Raw genomic sequence first — 22,834 nt, forward strand, 5'->3', positions numbered from 1 at the left:
TAATAGAAAATGCATTTAATAAAACTAATTTTAAATTAGTCTTTGGTATTGAATACATTATTTATTTTAAAATTAATAATTTTAACGAAACTTTATTAACTTAAATTAAATTTGTTCTAAACATTCGGTAGAATATGTCCTTTTTATTTTAATATAATTTTACTATATCATCTAAAATATACTTAAAATAGTTAGTAATACGGATTTTAAATAACAATAATATTAGGAATTCTAGAATTATGTTCAATGGATTATAAATTGCAAAATGAAAACAAAAAATGTTAATCACATTATCTCTAATTTTAATTTAATGCAATATAGCGAAAAATTATATTTTTCGTAATGTTAATTCTTCATCTTTTTACAATAAATATTAATGTCAACATTACCGAGAGATTTTTAAACTCTGGCTTTTAGCCTATAAATGCTATAAGCATAAATTAAATTTACTTATTATAATGTTATAAATCATAGACACAACAATATTTTCTTAGCCATTTAAATGAAATACATTTTAAAATAAAAAATAATTATAAAATGAAAAATCCGTAATAAATATTAAAAAAATGTAATTAAATAAGATTTAGTTTTACTTCTAAATAAATAATTCTATTTTTTTTTATATTAAACTAGCTGTCGCCCGCGACTCCGCCCGCGCGGTATTAAAAATAGATGTTGGCCGATTCTCAGACTTTCTCAATATACTCATAAGATTTCATAAGAATCGGTCAAGCCGTTTCGGAGGAGTATGGGAACGAAAATTGTGACACGAGAATTTTATATATAAGATTTATGTAAGAAATAGGTTTATTAATTTAACTTATGTTTTTATTTAGTAACATCCAACCACTTAATATTAGAGAAGATTTATACATTTTTACACAATCATTCTTTTTATAATTACGATTTTGATACGACAAATAAAATAAATAGTGCTAATAAAAATATTATAAAGTACAATGATATTAATAAAAGGACTCGTAATAATATTATAATACTAGAGACGGCATCTTATTACAACAAATACCATTAAATTAAATATATTAATATAAAATTTAAATATCTTATATTAGGTACATATTAAAATACAATTTATTAATAAGTCAATTATGTTCAGCCCGTGTCGTTCCCGTCCCGTCTGGTGTGGTTATAGCATGACGTCATCATCGGGTACAGAAGCGGGCGTCCTCTGTCAGTCCCGGGATGAAATAACAACTAGAAGTTGACTACGGCGGTTGTCAGGCTGCGATCTTGATATGCTGCTGCTACGAGTTCGATTTAGGACCTGGTAAAAATGTCAGTCTCATACTTCAAGCTTTACAATTTCAAATTATTTTAACAAGGTTCACAGTTTAACAACTTTTACCATACAGTTAAAAATTTAGAGATAGAGAATCATCATAATAGAGGCGTGACTGAGTTTAATGACATAAGAAAACGACCAATTTTGCGTAAAATTAGGTGTTGTATAAAAGTTATGTTATTTAAAAAAAGTCAAATTGGGCACCTTGTAAATGAGTTTGCAAGAGAAGTGCGTACAGTATCAACTCATTTAAATCATAAAAGGGTAATCATAAGTGGAGGTATATTTACTGTTGCGACTGAATGTGATCGACGGGCGTGCGTAGAGCTGAGCAGATCAGAGTTGGCGGTAGAGTCAGAGCGCGAGCGTTGTGTGCCACGAGCGTGGCGCTTATGTGATCTGCCGCACCACAGCCAGCGGTATGGCGGGACTCGTCTGTAATTTTACATTTTACAATTTAAAATGAAATAGTGTCAAATTCATTTGTAAATAATCGTTTTATGGTATTACGATTCATTCAATAATGTAATTTATATAAAAAATAAATAACGTACCAACGTACTTTAATTTCAAACTAAACTAAAATTAAGAAATCTGTAATCGTTTACATCAGCTAGTAAAATATAATCGTTAACATTTGATTACCTCAGACTGGCGTAAATATGCGGCGAAAACATGCAGCATATTAAGGGGTTGGCCGCAGAATTTAGCGGAGCCAGACTTTGGATGAGTGTGGCTATCGCAAGGTTGGTTTGCGTAGGCGGTATGTGGTTGTAAACTTGTAGCAGATCGAACACGATGTACGGTGACCAACACAACACGAATACTGAGGACATAAAAATAAATATTTCATATAACAGCTCAACAGTTTTATATAATTCAAGATATATTTTTTACGATGCGTTTCAAATTTACACTGTGGAACTAGCCGCGACACTAGCCATGCGTGGGGCTTATTTTACTGCGACGACCGTTATTCGAAAATGAGGCTCCACGCGGCAAGAGTTACGCCGAACTCATAAACAAATTGCGTATAGCAATTTTTACTGTCTGTTGCATAATAAACTGTGCATTAACTAATACAGTACACAAGAAGAAATGATAACGAACTAGGATGATTGGTTGGAAATCGTTACCACGATCTATAGCGATTTGGACGCCATCTAGTTATTTTTTCCGGAAGCAGTTTGGCTTAGATGTTATACTAAACTTTTTTTTGGGATTATAATAATTTACAAGCAACGAATATTTATTTAAACTACGAAATAAACATTATTACATAAAATACATATTTATACAAAATGAACATCAAAGTTGATAAATCTTTCAATGAGCTCAAAAGAAGTTATAATATCGAAAATAAAATTCCCTTTGATATTAACAAATGGAAAGGAAACAAAACATCATAAAAAAGTTTATGATTTCTTGAAGAGACATAACTAAAAAGATGAAAATAATTTAAGTAAAAGTAGATGGAAAAGATCGCGTAATGTTGGTCTAATAATTATTTGATCTTGAAAAAAGGTCGAATAAAAAAGAAAAACCATAATTTTACAGACACATTTAATGGCCATATGTCTTATGCAACAGAGGTCGTAAACACGTTTCCTGTTAGAACAGAACAGACAAATTATTTTTTTATAGTCAACCATATTTCATACTTAATTTATGTTATGAAATCCAGACTGATTTTGTATTTTTAGCACAACACTACGTAAATATAAAACTGTGACGTACGTAGATATAAAAATATATAACTGTGTAAATATAAAACAAAAAAATAAATTAATTTCAAAACATATGACCTAAAACTGTTTACTGATGCTTAAGATAATTTTCGATGTTTTTTACTCTATGATGTTATTAATTTTTTGGTTTGCGTAGATCTCCAAAAGGGCTCCAAAGAAGTAAACACTGACATATTTCTATATTTTACGTTTTTTTGCGTAAAAACCACTTTTCTCTTTAGAAAATAGTATTTGATAATTGCAAGATATTTGCATCGCAATATTATCAGTTTAATTATTAATCAGTATCCAAATAAATATATTGGTTATTAGAATAATTTATTGTAGATTAAAATTGACTCATGTATCTTAGCCAAATCAAGTTATTTAACTTACCAAATACAATCACGAAAGTCATTTTGACACTTTTAATCTTCGCTCTTGGTATCAAACCTCTGGAACTGGCGCGTCTTGAATCTGGATCGCATTCAACTTGACCTGGAAATAAAAAAATCAAAAGAAGTGTTAATTAACGGTGTTTTTTTCTTTAAAAAAAATATCACACAATTGGATAATTTAAATTATGAGATTGCTTCCTATTTATGCCATCTTTCTCCCATCTTGCAATTTGTCTGTCTAGATTCTAGTTTAATAACTTGAAATAGATAATTTTTGAGTTCATTTTTACTATAAACTACATTAAATTCTGAATTTCAACGTTATTGTTCAATGTTTCCCGTACGAATCATGATGTTTGTACTAGATTCATTTAATTCTGGAAATTTTTACATCTACAAATCTAAAAGAAATCTCACCGTTCCTCATAGTCTTAGTCCTTCGGGAGTTAATAGGCGGACTCATAACCACGGCCTTGCTCTTGGTCCAAATAGTCAACACTATGACCGCATAGCAAGCAGCTATAGCCAAAGCTGGTAGTACAAATATCATTACTGACACCATAGACATCCATATCTGCCATCTCCGAGGAGTCCCCAAATCTATCCAGCATTGTAACTGTCCTGGGAGACGGAAAATGATAGATTAAAATAAAAAAAATAAAAGTAAAACTTAGATTTTTACTAAAATTTTATATCATAAGGTGGCAAATGAGCTGCCACCTGAAATCGCTGAAATAGCGAAGTGATCGTTGCTCATACACATACGCAATTGCATATGCGTTGCCCACCTTTAATCGATGAAGGAGAGAATGCACAGAAATAAAATATTTTCTCTTTCCATCGTCTCATCCGGAAAGTCTACTTCCACTTCCCGTCCTTTCCTTTTAAGAAATAGGGTGGGAAGAGGTAGAAAACTAATTAGTCCTCCGGGACGCACACCCATCAGACGAGACGCGGAATTGCTTCCACTAGACGCATGTCTTCTTTGTGGTCGTGGTATTTCACCGGGCGAGCCGGGCCATATCGTGCGAAGATGTTAAAGCGGGCTCTACCACTGTTTAAAATTAGAAATATGTTGACACACCTAATTCCTACAATTATTTAAAAGAGGTTTTATTACACCCAGGATTCTTTTGTTTTATTTAGGTTGCAAACAAATGGTTACTATATTAAGATAAAGTGATAACCCCAAATTTGAACTCGTGTGACTGTTTTGTTACATTAAATAATCAATGAAGGGTTGTTGCGATAGTAAATGAAATAATATTAGTGTAAAAACTTAATTACCTTGAACTTCTTTAACTTCGTATAAAATTAAAAGTGGAATGGAGAAAATAATACTTATAAGCCAGGCTGATACAATTAGACCTCTAGCGCGGTTCCCTGAAAATAAATAATTAATTAATTCAGTTCTAGTTAAAACTTGTTTAATTATAAACAAATTCGAATTCGTAGAATTTGTAATTGAAAATATATTCTGAACAGCTGACTGAAATAAAATAGTTTTGTTTACAGTGAGATTGTAACGAAATTGTTTAGTCAAAGAAAGGTCATGTGGAAATAATTACAACAAAAGGGTTTGGTTACGGAAGCAAAGAGTAAACATATATCTATTATTAATAATTAAAGCATCTTATTTGTAAATATATGACATCGTTTCTACTAAAACCACAACACAAAATTTCATAGCAAACTAAATTTCTATTTTAAGCTTCCTTTATTGACATAGCACGAATATTATTGTCTATTTTACCCAAATTAGAACATTAACAGAAGGCGAAACTTTGATTTCGTTCTTTTTTAATTAAAATGAGTGATACTGGCCCAATATAACATTTTATTGTCTCTTTTAAATTCAGAAGTCCGTACATATCTCGATTGATTGTGTCATAAAAATTACGAGACAATTTCGTTTCTTTACCAATTAAATTTTGTTGTAAAGTTTGAAGCAATCCATTTCGTTTATTTATGCGAACTTGGTATATTTATAATTGACTTCACCGTAAGCGAAAGTAAAATTTACGATTTTATTTCATTTTTACTACTAACATAAAAAAAAGAAAATAATATTTAAGTCTACCGATACAATATGATTAATTAGCGGTCGGCCGTAACTTTCTCGGCTCGGAATAAAAAAAAACTACGGACTATTAACTAACTAGGGTGACAACAAAAGTCGCCATTTTTCCCAATCCCGCGCCGTCTCAACCCACTCCCGAACTTGTAATATACGTAGATCTTTATTCGTCTCATCCATCCAGCGATACCTGGGTCGTCTCATGTATAGGCGTTTGACGCCCCGTACACCACCCATTCATACTAAATAGCCGAGCCGGCGGAATCGTTGCGATTACGTACTATTACTAAACTAAATGTATACTCACAGCTTCCAGAGAAGTTCATAGGATTAGTAATTGCGTCACAACGATCTATACTCAAAGCCACGAGAACGTATGTAGACGCATACATCACCACTGCCTGTAACAAACAAAATACTGGTACTAACGAGCCAGAGTTATTTCCCAAAATACTACGAGTAATAAGTTAAATGTACTGACACCATTCCCATTTATTAAGACATCTAAAGTATGATTGATTGATGAACTTTTATAATCGCAAAGTTATAGAATCAAAAACTAGAGATTCGCAGTTCGTTTCCTTAACGCTTGCGCGATTTCCGACGTCGAACTTTGATAAGTATTTTCCAATATCAACATTTACTTATCCATTAATCACTTTAACTAGATAACAGCTATTCTATAAAGTCCCAAATTAATACAAAATGTATGAATCATCCACAAAATAGATTACAATTAGCGCTCTAAGATATGACTGTGTTATAAAAGAGGATATTGTGAATACAGTCAAAACCACGTTATGGTTATCTATTATTTTCAGGGTTCCGTATCTCATAGGAAAAAAACGGAACCCTTATAGGATTACTTTGTTGTCCGTCCGTCTGTCAAGACCCTTTTTTATAGTAATAATGATTATATGCATATTTAGGGATACGAAATGTAGTCTTAGAGTTTCTCACTAAAAATACTCCGCTCTTGTACTTGGAAGCAATAAAATGCAAATCGTTTAAGACAATTTCACGCCTTCAACGACAATTTAGTAATGGTTTACGTAATTACACTGTATTTTAGATTTATCTTTTACAGCAGATTATTTGAAGTACATTTTAAATCTTCAGCTTCACTCCATTGATGTCATCATCATCAGCTCACTATACGTCCCCACCGAAGGGCTCGAAGCCTATCCTAAGCTAAGGGTGATTAGGCCATACTCAACCACGCTGGCCAAGTGCGGGTTGGTTGACTTCACACATATCTTTGAATTTCTTCTCAGATATGTGCAGATTGCATCACGATGTTTTCCTTCACCGTAAGAACGTCGGATTAATGTACATATGTAAATCGGAAATCGAAAAATACATTTGTACATGGCGGGATTCGAACCCATGACCTGCAGATTGCAAGTCGAGTGCTTGACCCCTGAGCCACCGACGCTCTTTTACTCCACTGATGTAGGCCTACCTTATTGATTTTCACAATGTATAAATATTGTCTATACTTAAATAAACTTCAATGTATGTATTACATACGGTCATAAACCATTAATAATAAAGAAACGTTCGTAGAAAAATAATATTCTAAAACTAAACGTAGACTTATTCTAACACATAAGTATAAAATATATAATATATGTCAGACGTATTTAAATTAGTAATCTTTTCGTGTGATGCTTTAAGGAATTCATTTAAATTTTCTTTAGTTTGTAAATTAACGTTATAAGGAAACGTGACTAATTGAAATTCACCCTCCGACCTATTACGTAGGAATTGCTTTCATTTTACGTCTGTGGTTTTTCCTCGGAACTTGTTTGCGGATTGATTTCGGTAACTTCGTACAGATTTCAATCGATTCTCGTATCAATAAAATATTGTATGACAAGTAATCAGTTTTATCTACTTATTTATTATAGATTAAATACCCTTGTATTTAAAGTAAAAAAAAAGTTTTTTTTATAGTTATTTATAAATATTCAAAAGAAACCATTAATCTGCCTACAAATTGACCATTATTGAAATATTATGTTAACGTTTAAAGTTAAAAAAAAGTTGATTATTTTTAATTTCTTAAAACCAACAAACAGTATTAACTTACCTGAAGAAACTTTACAATTTTACACATAAACTCGCCCGCATACCAAGTGATTGTTATCTTCTGAATTATATCAACAAATACGTAAATCAATCCAACGAAGAGATCTGTAACAAATAAAATTATTATTTAACTTATTATATTCTTATTTAAGACACAATTTAATATTATTCGTGTACTGGACGCTTAATTGATAGCACCTGGATAACCGAGCTTTGCTCGGTATTTTTTTTTAAAGTGTTTTTTTTTGGTAATTATATTTAAGTACGAATTACTAATAAAGTGATGACATATGAATAATGTTTATCGATCTTACCGATAGAAAAAGTTAAGTTTATGTTTAAGTTGATTATCGATAAAACACGAAAAAAATGACATTTTTTTACAAGAGATATAAGATTAAAATCTAGTGGTCGCCCGCAGCTATTTCAGTGTTCAATTAAAAAAAGTCAAACTATATCCCGTAGAAATCAGCTACCTTCCAGTGAAAGTCGCGTCAAAATCGGCTCAGCAATTTTAGAGATTACCCGGAACAGATCTTACAGACAGACAAGCAGATAATTTTATAATTGTTTTTTTCGTTATATTATAAGTAAAGCAAATATACCACGTAGACAAAATATTGCTTTGTCGATTACGTACAGACACTTTAAGTCTATAACCTACTTGGACCCTCAGTAAACTGTCATCAATAATAAGATCTATGAATATAATATGCTATGCGCGTGTCCTAACAAAAATCCTACTCACTATTGAATAATAAATTTTCTTCATCTCCACTTCGCCACCATTACTATTCCAGAGAATGAATGACATTATTGTAAATGGTTGACACTTTTACTAAATAATTATTTTATTAAAAACAATATAGAGAAAGTTCATATAAAATGAGCCGTACAAATAAACTTCAATTCAATACAAAAAAGGTCTTTAAATTCCTCTGTATTTATAGTACATATAGCTGTTACATGCGACTCCGTCCGTTCCGCGGATCCGTTGAGCCATTCCGGAGATACCTTCAAACAAACATCCATTCATCTAAACTTACGCATTTATAATATTAGTAAGATAAATGTTTAATTTTTTTAGGATTTCATATTAATATTTTCAATATAAATCACAGTTAAAATCGCAAAGTATTTTGTAATTATCTCTTAATAGCTTAATATCGCTTAATAGATTTCTTTCCCGAGGCTGTAATTTCATTAACTTGGCAAACTTTAATGGACCATTATTTCGATGGTATAATAGAGGTGAACGGTCCTCCATAAATATCTAGCTAACAAGACAGTTTCAGATAAAATTAGCACGTTTCAGCCCACGTCTGACGTTTTTATGGCGAGAAAACTGCATAATGGCAATAAAAACGACGTTTACGATTGTAAAAAAAAATGTTCAAACTTGTTGCGAATTCCTACGATGTATGCGAAAGATAAATTGGATTGATTTAGAATTTATGTCTTTTATGATTTAGAATGCCATTAAATTTTAATGATTTTTTATACTGATTCTGCAAGCATTTCCACTAAATATAAAATAAAAAACTACAATATAAATGTTTTACTGTTTGTTTGTTGTTGAAATGTTTGATAAATTTCAATTATAGAATACTTTGCAAAGCAAAAATTTGATAAAAAAAAACATAACAATAGTGAAAAAGTACTAACAACTATAAAAAGCAGCCGTAAGTAACGCTTTTTTATGACGGAAAAGTCCTGATATAACACTTCCTTAAAGTAGTTTCACTTCAAAAGCTATTTTAGTTCAAAAGTACATAGTACGTAGTATAGAATTTGTTTAATTTACGATTCATACGAAAACATTGTAAAACATGAGTTTATTTACGTGCGCGTTGTTTTAACAAGGCGTTACTTCATATCCGACATAAATAAGGTTGTACTGATGGAAAAACGATAGAGGCGATGAAAATCTGTTATCCCACACGCGGAAATGTTTAAAATTTGTAAATATGAAGTTGCGTAGAGTATAAAATATATTTAAAATATTTTTTGTTTTTATAATAATATCCTGTTGAAAGCATCATGGTGTTTTCTTGCGCGTTAGTGAAGTATTTTACAAGATATAACCGATTCAGTTATTTTCAAAATATTGTAGAGGTTATTGATTAAAAATTGACGTATCCGTCCTGTTTGAACAAGGAGTTTGCATTCTGCCATAGAGGTGTAGCATGCTGGCCGGTAAGAACCTTTGCCATTTCATTTAGAAAAAAATTATGAAAAAATTATAATCGCGCGGGAAGTCGAATATTAAACAAACAATAGTTATTAGACTTTGATGCAATCATATATGTAAATAGTTATAGAGTTTTTAACAACGAATAAAAGCATTTTCTGCCTTTCTAATTGTTTCAATTTATACAGAGATAGCTGCTTTACTTTCTATACTTTCTATTCTGTAATTTTTACTGATGAAAATATTATGATCCAATCATATAAATTATATGTTTTTATTAAAAATGGCATTATACCTAATTAGACACGGATTTAAAGAGATTTGTGTTCTTTTTAATTAGACTTCTGGTTTGACAAGGGATAATATCACTGGCTCTTTCAGATTTTTTTACGTGACAAATAATTTTTATATTTATTATTCCACCTATTTAAAAATAATGAATGCTTACAGACAATTACACTATAATTAATTGTTCCAATTTTTAATTATTCGAATACAAGACAAATCAAATCTACTATACCCGTAACATCAATTTCCGTGTATAAATTGTCTGATAATAAAACATCAATATTAAACAATAAATCAAATTCGAAACATACAAATCTTTTCAAAAAGATAATAAATTGGATAAAGCGTCGGAAACGATCCGAAAAGCTTTGGAATACCGTGAATTTTTTAAAGCAAGATTATCCTAGAGTTCGCAAAATCTCACAAGAAAAATATTGTCTGGACTTCGACCTTACGTTTCACTGTTATCAACTATCCAAATAAATGTTTCTATGCCTGTTAGGAAATAAGCTGTCATGTCATATAACGCCGCGTAATAAAATTATTCTACAAGAGATATAACCTAGTTCCAAGAAATCAAACCACAAATAAAAGAAAAGAAAACGCGGATTCCTCAATGTTGAATAACAAAGTTTGACTTTGTTTTTTATGCTTGAAGTTATTATGTACTCTATCAAAAATCGAACAATACAAAAGGGTTTAAGTAGAGAATGATATTTAAATCTTTAAATGCTATGTTAAAAATACTATACGCGACACATGTTTTTTAGCTCTTCCTTCAAAAGATAATAAACAAAATTATAACAATGATTGTTAAATTTGCAATCTTACTATATCTTACTAATATTATAAATGCCAATGTTTAGACGGATGGATGGATGTTTGCTTAAAGGTATCTCCAGAAAGGCTGCATGGATCCCCATTAAATTTGGCATAGATGTATACATAATATGGAAGAACACTTAGGCTACTAATCAAGTTTGTTTTTAATACCGCGCGGACGGAATCGCGGGCAACAGCTAGTATTTTATAAAAGTTAAAGCTCAATTTTTCGCCACATTTAAAGTACGGGTTGAATTTAAACTACATATTTAACTAGTGAATATAAAATTCAGAAAGGTTATTCAAGAAGTAATTTGAAGTGAGGCAAGCCGTAATGATGTTCTCCGCCTCGCGTCTAGATCATAATAATTTTGTAGAACAATTTTACACATCGTTGGTCTTAGTACGTTCAACTTGACGTTTATGTCAGCTTTTATGACTTTACTTTGTATTTGTTAAGAAAAATACTAGCATTTTGTGGTGATATCAGTTAAATTTTAGTATTTCACTATACATCTTTTAGTACTTTCCTTATTCAAGGGAACTCGTAAAGCGGTACGATTTGCATCTTTAGAAAAGCTTAAGTTTTATATACAAGATAGCACTTGACATATGATAAGACCACGAAAAGAATACGGTTTTAATGATAAAATCGAGTAACAAATTCCGCAGTATTTTTCATAATTTTATACTTCTTATTAGATTTCGTAACTTAGTTAAATTACTTGTTTTATATTAATGAAAGAATTTTTAATAGCAAGAGGCCTATTACGAAAATTTTGCAAGAAAGTATACGAAAATTTTGCAAGAAAGTATACGAAAATTTTGCAAGAAAGTATACGAAAATTTTGCAAGAAAGTATACGAAAATTTTGCAAGAAAGTATACAAAAATTTTGCAAGAAAGTATACGAAAATTTATATTACATTTGTCGTTTTATGCCAAATAATCACAATGTACAATTCTAACACAAAATTTGTAGTTAACGCTACTAAAACTTTCTCGCATATTTGCATGCTAGACCTCCAAAATTCCTCGCAAATTATCGAAAGTCATCTGTGGAACCTAAATTAATATTACTTGATTAATCCTTAACAAGGATATTATTTGTGCATGTGCGCCTATTTATACCAATATTTCTTCTAATATTTCCAGCCAAGGTTTTGTTCTTTAATAAACCTATTCAAGGCTTTTCCTTTCTTATCCGTAACTTAGCAAAAAGTTAATATATTCAGTAAACATCTTACTGTATATAATAGCGCTGACTAATAGCAATCACTGAAGAGGCCGTAAATAAATTTCGATAGCCCTCAGTAATTCAATCGCACTCCGCTAAATAGCTGAGCCGCTCCAACTCAAGGACTAAGTAAGTGCTTTCTACAAAAATTATATTTAAAATGTTTACGTATTTATTCAAATTTTGGCCTTGAAAGTTTCATACATAATACATATACATAACATTAAAAAAATATTTTAGCGCTTTAAAAATCTATTAAATTAAATATCTGATGCAACGAATTGGTAACTTATATATGAGAAATATCACAACTTGATGTAAATATTGACCTGTTCTCTGAAAAGAGTTACAATATATCTTTTCATAGCATAGGTCCATTTATATTTTAAGTTCAGTTTTCATATTTTTTTTAGTTCTTTTTTCTTTGAATTTAATTGATGTTTACGTTTAACATATTAAATATTTCATTACAGGTATAACATGTTTATATTTTCCTTATTTACAAAGAAAAATACGCGTCATTTTGACTAATCCTTCGGGAGGTCAATCACAAAGAAGTGTTCCAATAAAGTTGGTTTTTATTTCCGTACGCGCACAGCTCCCGAGGGTCAAGTAAAAATGTTAACGTTGAACGCTTTGTCATACTCGTAAATCAAGTATTATTTATTCGTGTGACACTTGTGCGGAATAACTGTTTCTACCATATTTCTACTTAAATGTTTTTTGTATATTATAACTTCATGTAGTCAAAGTCTAACACTAATCATCATCTCCCTTTTTTTCCAGAGAGGAATGCTTTATGCATACTCCGCGTCCCGGGGAGGACGCGGTAGTTATGTGGGATTCTCCTCCATATCGGAGGCATACCCCCTAAACCTCTCTGTTCCTCCAACGCATCGGGACGGGGCCACGGGCACGCTTTCGCTCTCGTCCGCGACATCTCATCATCATCCCTGGTCTAGTCCCTCTCTCGTGGTTTGGCGCACGAGGTTTCATAAATCTTAAGGTTGTGGCTTTATTACAGTCGCCTGCTTCAATTCTATAATACTTGAGAGAAAGTTAAATATTTTTTTAAAATAAATGTGTAATAATCTTATATATGTATAAAATACTCGTGTCACAATTTCCGTTCCCATACTCCTCCGAAACGGCTTGACCGATTCTCATGAAAATTTTGTGAGCATATTGAGTAGGTCTGAGAATCGGCCAACATCTATTTTTAAACCCGCGCGGACGGAGTCGCAGGCGACAGCTAGTTTTATATATAAATGTTATAATAATAGTGAAAACCCTCTCGATTCCTAGTTGAACTGTCTAGTTAAATTAAATTCACTCACCTGCGACCGCCAATTGCATAATGAAGAAGTTCATCCGACTCTTCCTCGCGTTGGTACAGAGCAGAGCAGCTATCACTGAAGAGTTCAGCACCACTATCAGTACAAACAACACCCACATCACCGTGAATTGTACCGTCTGGAAAATATAAGACGATGTAAATAATCGAACTCGAAATAATTTTGCTTATACTTAGCGTATTTTTAATAAACGAATAATTAAATTAATTTGATTTTATTTTTAAATATATTCCTTTTATTTGACATAAACTATGATTCTATCGTTTTTATTTCTCCATCTATCTGATAAACATGTACAATATCTCTATTAATCTAATAGTCTTCTTTTTCAAATATTTATCTATATCTCACATCTGTGTTTTTCCCTATTAACGAAATCTTTCATTTTCTTAAACTCGTAAATCATTCATATACATAAGTAAATAAGTAATTGTTTAAACAGTTAAACATGAATTGATATTTAATTAATGCTTAATCGAAATTTCTATCACAATATGGTAATATCTCGAATATAATTAACTCGAAATGCGTCGCAAATAAGCGAAGCTTTCCAACATGTGGCTTATAGTCGGTTGTTCGCGCAAGTGTCGATATGCTCTAGATATATGGCGGTCACATTGATTATAGAGAAACGGACTAAGCAAAGAGTCGTAGTATTAAATTAATTCTGCCATTTTTCGGGTTATTGTGGTAAAGTTGAGAATAACAAATTGAAAAGTCGTTATAAACGCATACTAACTCAATTATTTACACACACAAAACGAGGAAGTTTTGAAATTATTGTTCATGTTTAAAAGCGGGTAAAGCGCGTTTGACAGGTCCTGCCTCTAAAAAGTCAAGTGTCGGATCGGGTTGTTTGAATTCGAGTCATGAACAAAATTATATCGGAAATTTATTTTGCTATTCAAGGAATTTTCACCCTAGTGGTTAGATATTTGCTTTTCTACATTAAATATATACATTATTTGCAAACGCCTAGATAATAAAAAAACATTTCTTTTTGTATATAGTGCAGTCATTATAATTAAGTAAATTCAAAAGTTATGGAACGAAAATATGACTTATTTCTACTTTGGCCAAGCCCTTGAAATATACGTCGCGATATATGAAAGCAAATCAATCCCACGCCCACTACATTTTCAGGTGGATTAAGTAGGCAGTAAACGTGAAGGGATTTAATCGCGTAATGGACGCTCTCTCGGCATATCGTGCGACGACATTGATAGTGCTATCAACCCGCTGTCCGGACGAAAATGTTTTCGACAAGGGACATATCGTTGTTACCAACTGTTACAGGTAACCGTAGAGTTCTATTGTCATGAAACTTTTATTAATACATATAACAGGCTTCTCATAGAAAATGAAAGACATAATAATATACAGTCAAAACTGAGTCTGTGTAAACCGAGTTTCTAGCTTATAGAGCTTGCCGTCTGAATCTAACAATAACGCTATTATAATTAAAAAAAAATTAAAAAAGTAAAGTCACATCAATGTCAGAATGTAGTCGATAACACTGCATTTCCACCAGCGCAACAAGACGCGTATACAGACCGCGCTCGACTTCTATATCTGCGCAGCCACAATTACTATAGAAATAGATATATAGTCGCGCGTTTTATCTCGTAGTGAAAAAGAGGTCTAAAATAGTAGAGAATTAACTTTTCATTCGATATAGTATGGATACTAACTGCGCGTAAAAACGTTTACGAATTCATTATTAGGGAACATACCCATACTACGTGACCTATTTTTTTTAGTTTTTTCGACCCCTCTCTCCCCTCGGTGACCACTCGTAGTATATGCCAAGTAGTATGGGTACGTTCCCTTAGTAAATGGAATAAGTAAAAATCCCTTTAACCTTTTGGTATTTTGTGCAACATTAAAATACTTACATCGAAAAAATAGTAATAATTCACGCTTTGTTCTTTGACATTGGTAATGTTGTTCCAAGTGCTTTGATTATCGTAGGCTGGGTAAATTGTCGTATATGAGGATGTACTAGGCGTGGTTTGGAGGTCCATCTCCTCCATTATTATTTCGGGGTCCATGATTCTGCAACAAAGAAATAATCAACGTTTTTTTATATTGTATGATAAAACTTCTCAGTTTTAAAGGATCTTACGCATCTTACTAATATTATAATATAAATGCAAGAATTTTGATGGATGGATGGATGGATGGATTTTTGTTGGAAGGTATCTCCGGAACGTTTCAAAGGATCTTCATTAAATTTGGCACACACGTAGAACATATTCTTTTCATTCCACGCGAACGGAGTCACGGGCGTCAGCTAGTATTATAACATATAACATCCTATATTGCTACAACATTTTAATGAAATGTGTACGGTCACATGGACATATTGTTAGTTAGTTTTAATTAAATTTGGATGTGCTGCGTTTGACAATAGATAAATTAAATTTGTCGAGGAATTTTAATAAAACCCTGCGTTTGCTAAATATTTTTAGTACACAAATAGTGTACTAAATATATTTAGTTATTTTTATATAAAATATAAGAAGATTATTTTGTAAAACTACTATTCCTACTAAGCTCTAGGCTTGTGCTAGGATGTGGTTTACGAAAATAGTCCATTAGGCTATTGACGCTTCATTAAATACATTAAGCAATTATATGCAGAAAATTAAATTAATTTATTAATTATATACATTTTACCAGAATTATAATATTATGACGAATAAAGAAAAAAGTAAAAGTACAAATATTTAAAGTCATTTTACAATATTTCAGTAAATTTATTAATTGGTTAATTATAAAAATTAAGGAACCATTTTCTACCATGGAAAGTAACAAAATAAATCTTCGCATCTCCTGTTTATTAAAAATACTAAAGCATTAATTGCTTCGTAGCATCTCGGTTCAATAAGCAATAAGAAATTTGACTTAATTGATAAATATTAAACGATTTTTTTATTTCCTCTTTCGCTCCTAAAAAAAAATATTGGATGAAATTACTCCGCATTTAAATCTCACTACAACCATATTAATATTAAAAAAGCTGTCCAATTCATTAAAAAAAATGTAAACTTACTTAAGTTTACAGAAAACAAATATAATCAGAAATTTTCAATAAACAATGTAATGAAAAAACTTTGTCCCTAAACAAAATCTAATAAAACGACGAAAGGCAATAGGTCAAGGTAACACTTTCTAACAAAACAAACTGTAATACACAAAGATAAATGTTACAACGTATATGTTTTTCTATATTATAATGAAATCATTAGTACGTAGTTTATAGAATTACTAGCTCCGTCCGCGCGGAATTACAAAAAAAAAATATAGTGTGCTTCCAATCTAAGTATGCCAAATTTCATCAAGATCCGTTCAGCCGTTCTGGATATACTATTGAAGATATACTTCAAACAACAATCTATCCATCTACCCATACATCCATTAAACATTCGCATTTATGCATGCGTGCATGCATAAATTACTATATGACAGTTTAATTCAATTCCCGACCATTTTAGTCACCATAATAACGTTCAATGGCCACTTTCTCAAGACAAAGTATTACGCTTATTGAATTATTATGTTAATCAGTTTCATATTCCTGTTAGAAGTCGACCATTTAATCAGGTCACGTCACATTGTGAGAGATAGGTTTTACTACGTGAGGTGCTCTGAAACACTTTTGCATAAATTTTTTTCAGTTGCACAGAAAAATTTATATGATTTACCGATCTTTGTAACATAAAAGAATTTATATTATAATACTAAAATCACCAGAAGTTGATCGTTGTTTTGTTAGACATTATTAGTTAGAATCCTTTGGCGCGAATGGCGCGCTTTCATTACAAAGTCAAGTGTCAGAATGATTAGCGAGGGGGACATAAACGTTGACATTTTAGTAAGGCAAGTGTTGCGCCAGTATACGGGCATATTGTCGGATTTTATTCCTAACAGTTCTAAAGTCAAAATAAAGTACTTGATTCTTTCATTCTTGGATTCAGATTTTACGCAACTTAGACTTTCTACACAAGTCCGCTTATTCATCTGATAATAGTCAATTAACGTCACTCGCCTGTGCTCACTAAAAAACAATATATTTAGTTCGCCATCACGTCTGATTTAAATAATCTCTTCAATGAGGTAGAGTTTTAAGAATGATTTATTAAAAAGTAGTTTGGTGTCTGAAACGATGATTACGTGAATTTAAATGATGATGCACACAATTTTTAACTAAGATAAACTTTAATTACAGCTGCCCATATTAATATCGAATTAAATGTTAATAACGCTATTGAAAAGCTAAACAATCAAATGTAACTGCTATCCATTTAGAAAATACTACAAATTGTCTGCACTTAAAACAACAAACTCTAATTCGATGCCATAAATCAAGTTTCAGGTATGCGTTCATTGAATGAATTCCAAATGAGATAATGCTCTTTGAATCGGAAGCTCTTCGATTTATCAACCTTTATCGATAAATTAGAAATTATAACATTTTTAAAAATAAATACTGAACACAAAAACACATTAGCATTAAGTAACCATACTTTAAATTCATCAAGATATTTATGAAAAAATCAAAACATTTATTATTTTGTTTTTTAATGTCGTAATAAGATAAATACTTCTAACTTTGTTGTTATTTACCAACTTCGAATATTACTATGGCGTGCCAACAAAACTGATATTTTTCGGAGATAATTAAGTTAACCGAAGCATTTGATTCGGTAAGGTACAGTACTAAAGTATAAATAAATATTTTATCTAATAAAAATCAACTCTTTGCTTTAATGATGATTGTAGCAATTTAAACAAATTAAAAAAAAATGAAAATAAAGTTCTTGCGTAAAATATTATACCTTTGAGTGATTAACTAATTTTAACATGAAGTTATGGATATATTTATCGATATAATACATTAGATGGATGAAATACATGAAATCAAAATAAGTAACAGCAAACATTTGCCGTAAATTATTGAGTACGTTCTCATACAATCGGTCGATATCAGAAGTGCAATAAATACGCCTCAATGTTCCCCGCCAAATGTTCCTGGCGCCTTTAAGCATCGAAAACTCAAGTACCTTTTGTGTAGCTGCCAATAATTCTTAGACGGTTAGCACTTGTAGGTTTTTTCTTTTTTCATTATAAGGATTGTATTTTTCATACTGCGTTATCTACATCAACAGCGATTGGGTTCCTAATGTAAGCAGGATCGGTTATAGCATTTCCGACGTACTGGCAAGATTTTTGCGTGCAGTGCCTCCTTATGTCCAGCGCCCTGGGCGGTCACCCCACCTGGACCTACCCAAGCGCAGCTACAATTTGCAAATACCAGCAATGGGATTGACGATGTCAATCAGTTAACATAATGGTGTTTCTTTGTCTTTCATTTTTATTTCCCATCAATAACAATAATGTTCTTTCAAGTTATTCTACTTTATTGACTTTTTAACAGCTTTAACCTTGGCCATGTATCAAGAGTGAGTCATCAATTTAGATTAATTTCAGACATTTAATGTTGACACCCGCTGTCTAATAAAATCGTCATATAAAAAGAAGGGTTACGATCTGAGTATACCGATTTTACTCAACAGATATCTAACATAGTAAATAAAATATTTACTAGATAGCCTTTGGCCCTCCTAACTCCCGTCAATAATACCATGACGTAATAACTCAGTAATAAATGTTTAGCGATTACTATTTTCAGTCTGATGAGATTAAAACATGTATAATACAACAAAAAATAAATTCTTAAATTAACTACACGTCAAATTAAATAATCTTATGTTGGTCAATAATTCATTTAATGACGAAAAACTCTAACGGATTTAACCCGTTTAACACAACTCAAAAACACAAGCAATGCCTTTTATTGAATTTGTAAATAAATATATATATAAATAAAAAGTTAAAATTAGGTCCAGGAAATTAGAACGTTTTTTATTTGTATCAAATCTCTATTGCACAAGTTTATATCTTCTATTGAATAGAATTTCTTGCCAATGTTACTTCGCTGGCCGAGTTTGACAACTTTGTTGTTGAGTTCGACCGCAAAATTTTTGTTTACAATGTAGTTAAAATAGGGACAACAAACAACATTTGTAAAAGCCACATTACAATGACAGCTCAGTTTTTTTTCTTATGTGCCATTTCCAGTGAGTAAAAATATATCTCTGCTTCAAATTGCGTTCTTGTAAAGAAGTTCTTTAGCTATTATTATAAGTTTTATGATAAAATAAAATTTCAATAAAGAAAGTCAGAGCTTTAATATTATAATCAGATATTTAAATAAACTTACTAGAATTTAAAGATGTACTCTCTTTACATACATACCAATTTGAAATTAATTATTTCTATCAAAAATGAGCTACAACTATATTGATTTTATCATAGCATATTTCAGGCATCGGCCTTATGGTGTCAACATATTTGATACTACATTGATAAGTTAAGTTTTTTATTGTTTAATACATTGATATGATAACGTAAGTGGTTAAAGTATTTATTACCCATGGACAATGGTTGATATCATAAGTAATATATTGTATTTTGGTAGCAATACTGTTCCAAATACAATAGTATATCAAACCTACACATCCTCGCACAACTAACTGTATTTGTCAGTAATGAGACAGTGATTAGAGTTTATAATATGTCTAATAAGGGAGTGACGTGCTAACTGGTAAAATACATGAAAAGTCAACACCGAAAAATAGATATACAGACAATTTTAATCTATTTATTTATGTACACTAGCACGGAGTAATAAACAACTATAACACTGTGACAACACAGAAAATATGAAACATATTCACACTTTTTAACAGACAGAGACGCGCCATTAAATTTCATGATTTTTATAAATTTAATAAGACAAAATTCTTGTTGGTCATAATTTGTGCCAAGTAACTGATGTTTATGACGTAATAACGTTTATGTCACCTTAAAATTGTGAAATTCTTTTGATATCACTGCTACAATTAAACTGCTAAAATTAAACTAAATAAACTCGTCGCGATAAAAAAAAAACAAGTCTAACTTTCTCTACAATAGTTTCGAACATTTTATTAAGACATCGTCGGCTGCGTCTACTAATACTCATATTTCTAGATATTTTTTGTCAAGTAACATTTTATGTAACAGCTAAAAATTATATAAAGTATGTCAAAGGTAATTTCTTGCTTTTATGTCCTACTTTACTGTTTTACATTACAACGTAAGTGTCCAATCTTAATCTTCGCGGTGGCAAGGGTGCACTAAATCTCAGTTAACTCCGTTCCTCAGACAGTAATTTACTTATAAAGATCTCTACGTTTTTACTAAACATACATAACTTGATTTTACTTACAAAACGGTATCTGGTAATTACATAAATAAAAAAATACAATATTTAACATTAATTTATTATTAAGAATAGGAATTTTATTAATAATAATTTATTATTAATAAACATTCACAGACTATTCTTTACTATTTTGTACGAACATTTTCCAATAACTCTATCGCCCTTTTAAAATAAAAACGTTGTATATAAAACTTTAAGCACTAATTTATATATTATTCACACCACCACAAGTTTCAACGTAATTACTCTTCACGATTTATAATCGTGTAAAGAAATAACTAGAAAAGGGGGCACAAAAAGTTTGTACATGCAAATAAATTCGTTGGTAGGATTTTAGGTTGATGTACGATAATGGGATAGGCGAAAAGAAAGAAATAAGAATAAAGGAAAATGTAAATAAGCTGAGATACTTCTACAAACGAAGAGATGACACCCATGAGTGTTTATTGATGTCAACACAAATAAAATTTCCCGTATTACCACAGAGCAGAGTTGCCGAACTATTTTCTATTCATAAATAAACAGTGTGACAAAATTTATAGTATATAAAGTAACTTATCGGAACATTGGATTTATGCAAAAGGTCTGTTATCTGTCTGAGTATACAAAATCGAATAAAAGTTAGGCACTAACATATATCCTCCAAAGCAATTGAATGTTTTCTGATAACACTAACAACATAAATAATGACATTGTTTCGTTGTCGTTTGGGTTCGAATTCTAAATTCGTTTTTGTTCAAGGATTTGAATCGGTTAAATCCAATTTTGTACTTACAGTTTGAAATGTATCAAATTGTAGTTAATATTTTAATTACAGCTTTTCTTTACTTTTAAGCATTCCCAAATTTATATAACACAAAATTTTCAGGGAAATAAAAAAATATAATTTACAACGACACGGTCTCATAACCACAAGCACGTTAAATACCCAGACAGTTCTCACTACGTAAATAGTTGCAAAAAATATCACGAATTCTAAATTTAAAATGTAACGAAAATTTATTACAGCTTTAAATTATATGGCGCCGTTGTCGTATAAATAATTCGATTATTTGGCACACGAATTACATATGACATAGTCAATTGCTTTCGGAAATCAGTGGAAGTTCGCACGGTGGGAGACGAGTCCGTCGCGCCGACCCACTTACCAGCATTGAAAACTATAACTCATACGAAATTCTACCGACGAGCAAAGCTGACAATTGATTTGATTGAATGAAATATGGTTTTCAACGCCCGCACATTTACACCTAGTACCTACATGTCTTTTAAACAACATCGTTCACTTATAGTCACGAAAACTCTTACCTACATATATATTACAAATCCGTAAGTTTATATGGATGGATGTTTCTTAGAAGGTATATCAGGAAAGGATCAACGGATCTTGATGAAATTTAGCAAAGATGTAGAGCATAACCTGTAAGAGCACATGGCCTACTAATTATGTTTTTTTTTTAATTCCGCGCGTGCGGAGTCGCGGGTGACAATATAGATATAGTACTTAATTACCTATCTGTGATAGCAAAGAGTAAAAGACAAATTTGAAACTCCGGTATACTAGAGACAAAAAAGTTGAAATTCTTAGTAATGGCGAACAGCAGAAATCTTCTGTCTCGACACTTATTACGTATTATTACAATTTATAATCACTTTCATTGTCTTTAATAAAAGAGAAACTAATAAATGTATAATAATCACGGTCAGTACAATTCTGAATTCAGTAAAAATTAAAAAAAAAGTTAGTTTTAAGGTTAAAGGAAGAAGATCTAATTCTTTCTAGAAATTGCATATTATTTAAATCCTTTTTCCTACATAAAGTTGATCTATAAGAGCTCCTTTAATATTTCAATCGCCGATCTCGAACGCAGTCAAATGGAAAAATAATTTTCTTTAAACGCGTTTTATTGCCTTGACCTGTACGTCCCTGTGATTTCTTTCTAAAGTCTAGGGAATATTTCAATGCAATTTTTACTGACTTCAAAAAATCTGGTGAAAAAAAAAATCTCATTT

At 31.1% G+C, this 22,834-nt stretch overlaps 2 protein-coding genes across 3 annotated transcripts in view; both read right to left on the bottom strand.

The window, feature by feature from the left end:
* Positions 1-1,078: 1,078 nt before the first annotated feature.
* Positions 1,079-22,834, bottom strand: part of NGR-A26 (neuropeptide receptor A26) — a 69,149-nt gene continuing 47,393 nt past the window's right edge. For both annotated transcript variants that reach the window (XM_013322810.1, XM_013322809.1), the window contains exons 2-11: positions 15,384-15,543; positions 13,471-13,606; positions 7,598-7,701; positions 5,813-5,906; positions 4,716-4,811; positions 3,846-4,049; positions 3,427-3,528; positions 1,949-2,129; positions 1,594-1,738; positions 1,079-1,285 (exon numbers count right to left, since the gene is read on the bottom strand). In XM_013322810.1, coding sequence (XP_013178264.1) covers positions 1,193-1,285; positions 1,594-1,738; positions 1,949-2,129; positions 3,427-3,528; positions 3,846-4,049; positions 4,716-4,811; positions 5,813-5,906; positions 7,598-7,701; positions 13,471-13,606; positions 15,384-15,539 — 1,311 coding nt within the window. In that variant the 5' untranslated portion in view covers positions 15,540-15,543 and the 3' untranslated portion in view covers positions 1,079-1,192. The remainder of the gene's footprint in view (positions 1,286-1,593; positions 1,739-1,948; positions 2,130-3,426; positions 3,529-3,845; positions 4,050-4,715; positions 4,812-5,812; positions 5,907-7,597; positions 7,702-13,470; positions 13,607-15,383; positions 15,544-22,834) is intronic.
* The window catches only part of LOC106125054 (uncharacterized), a 10,649-nt gene continuing 5,670 nt past the window's right edge, over positions 17,856-22,834 (bottom strand). Inside the window, exon 2 of the mRNA XM_013322140.1 lies at positions 17,856-17,980. Within this exon, the coding sequence (XP_013177594.1) occupies positions 17,856-17,980 (125 nt within the window). The remainder of the gene's footprint in view (positions 17,981-22,834) is intronic.

This window comes from Papilio xuthus, unplaced genomic scaffold, assembly GCF_000836235.2.
Source record: "Papilio xuthus unplaced genomic scaffold, Pxut_1.1 DF825928.1, whole genome shotgun sequence".
Classification (NCBI taxonomy): domain Eukaryota; kingdom Metazoa; phylum Arthropoda; class Insecta; order Lepidoptera; family Papilionidae; genus Papilio; species Papilio xuthus.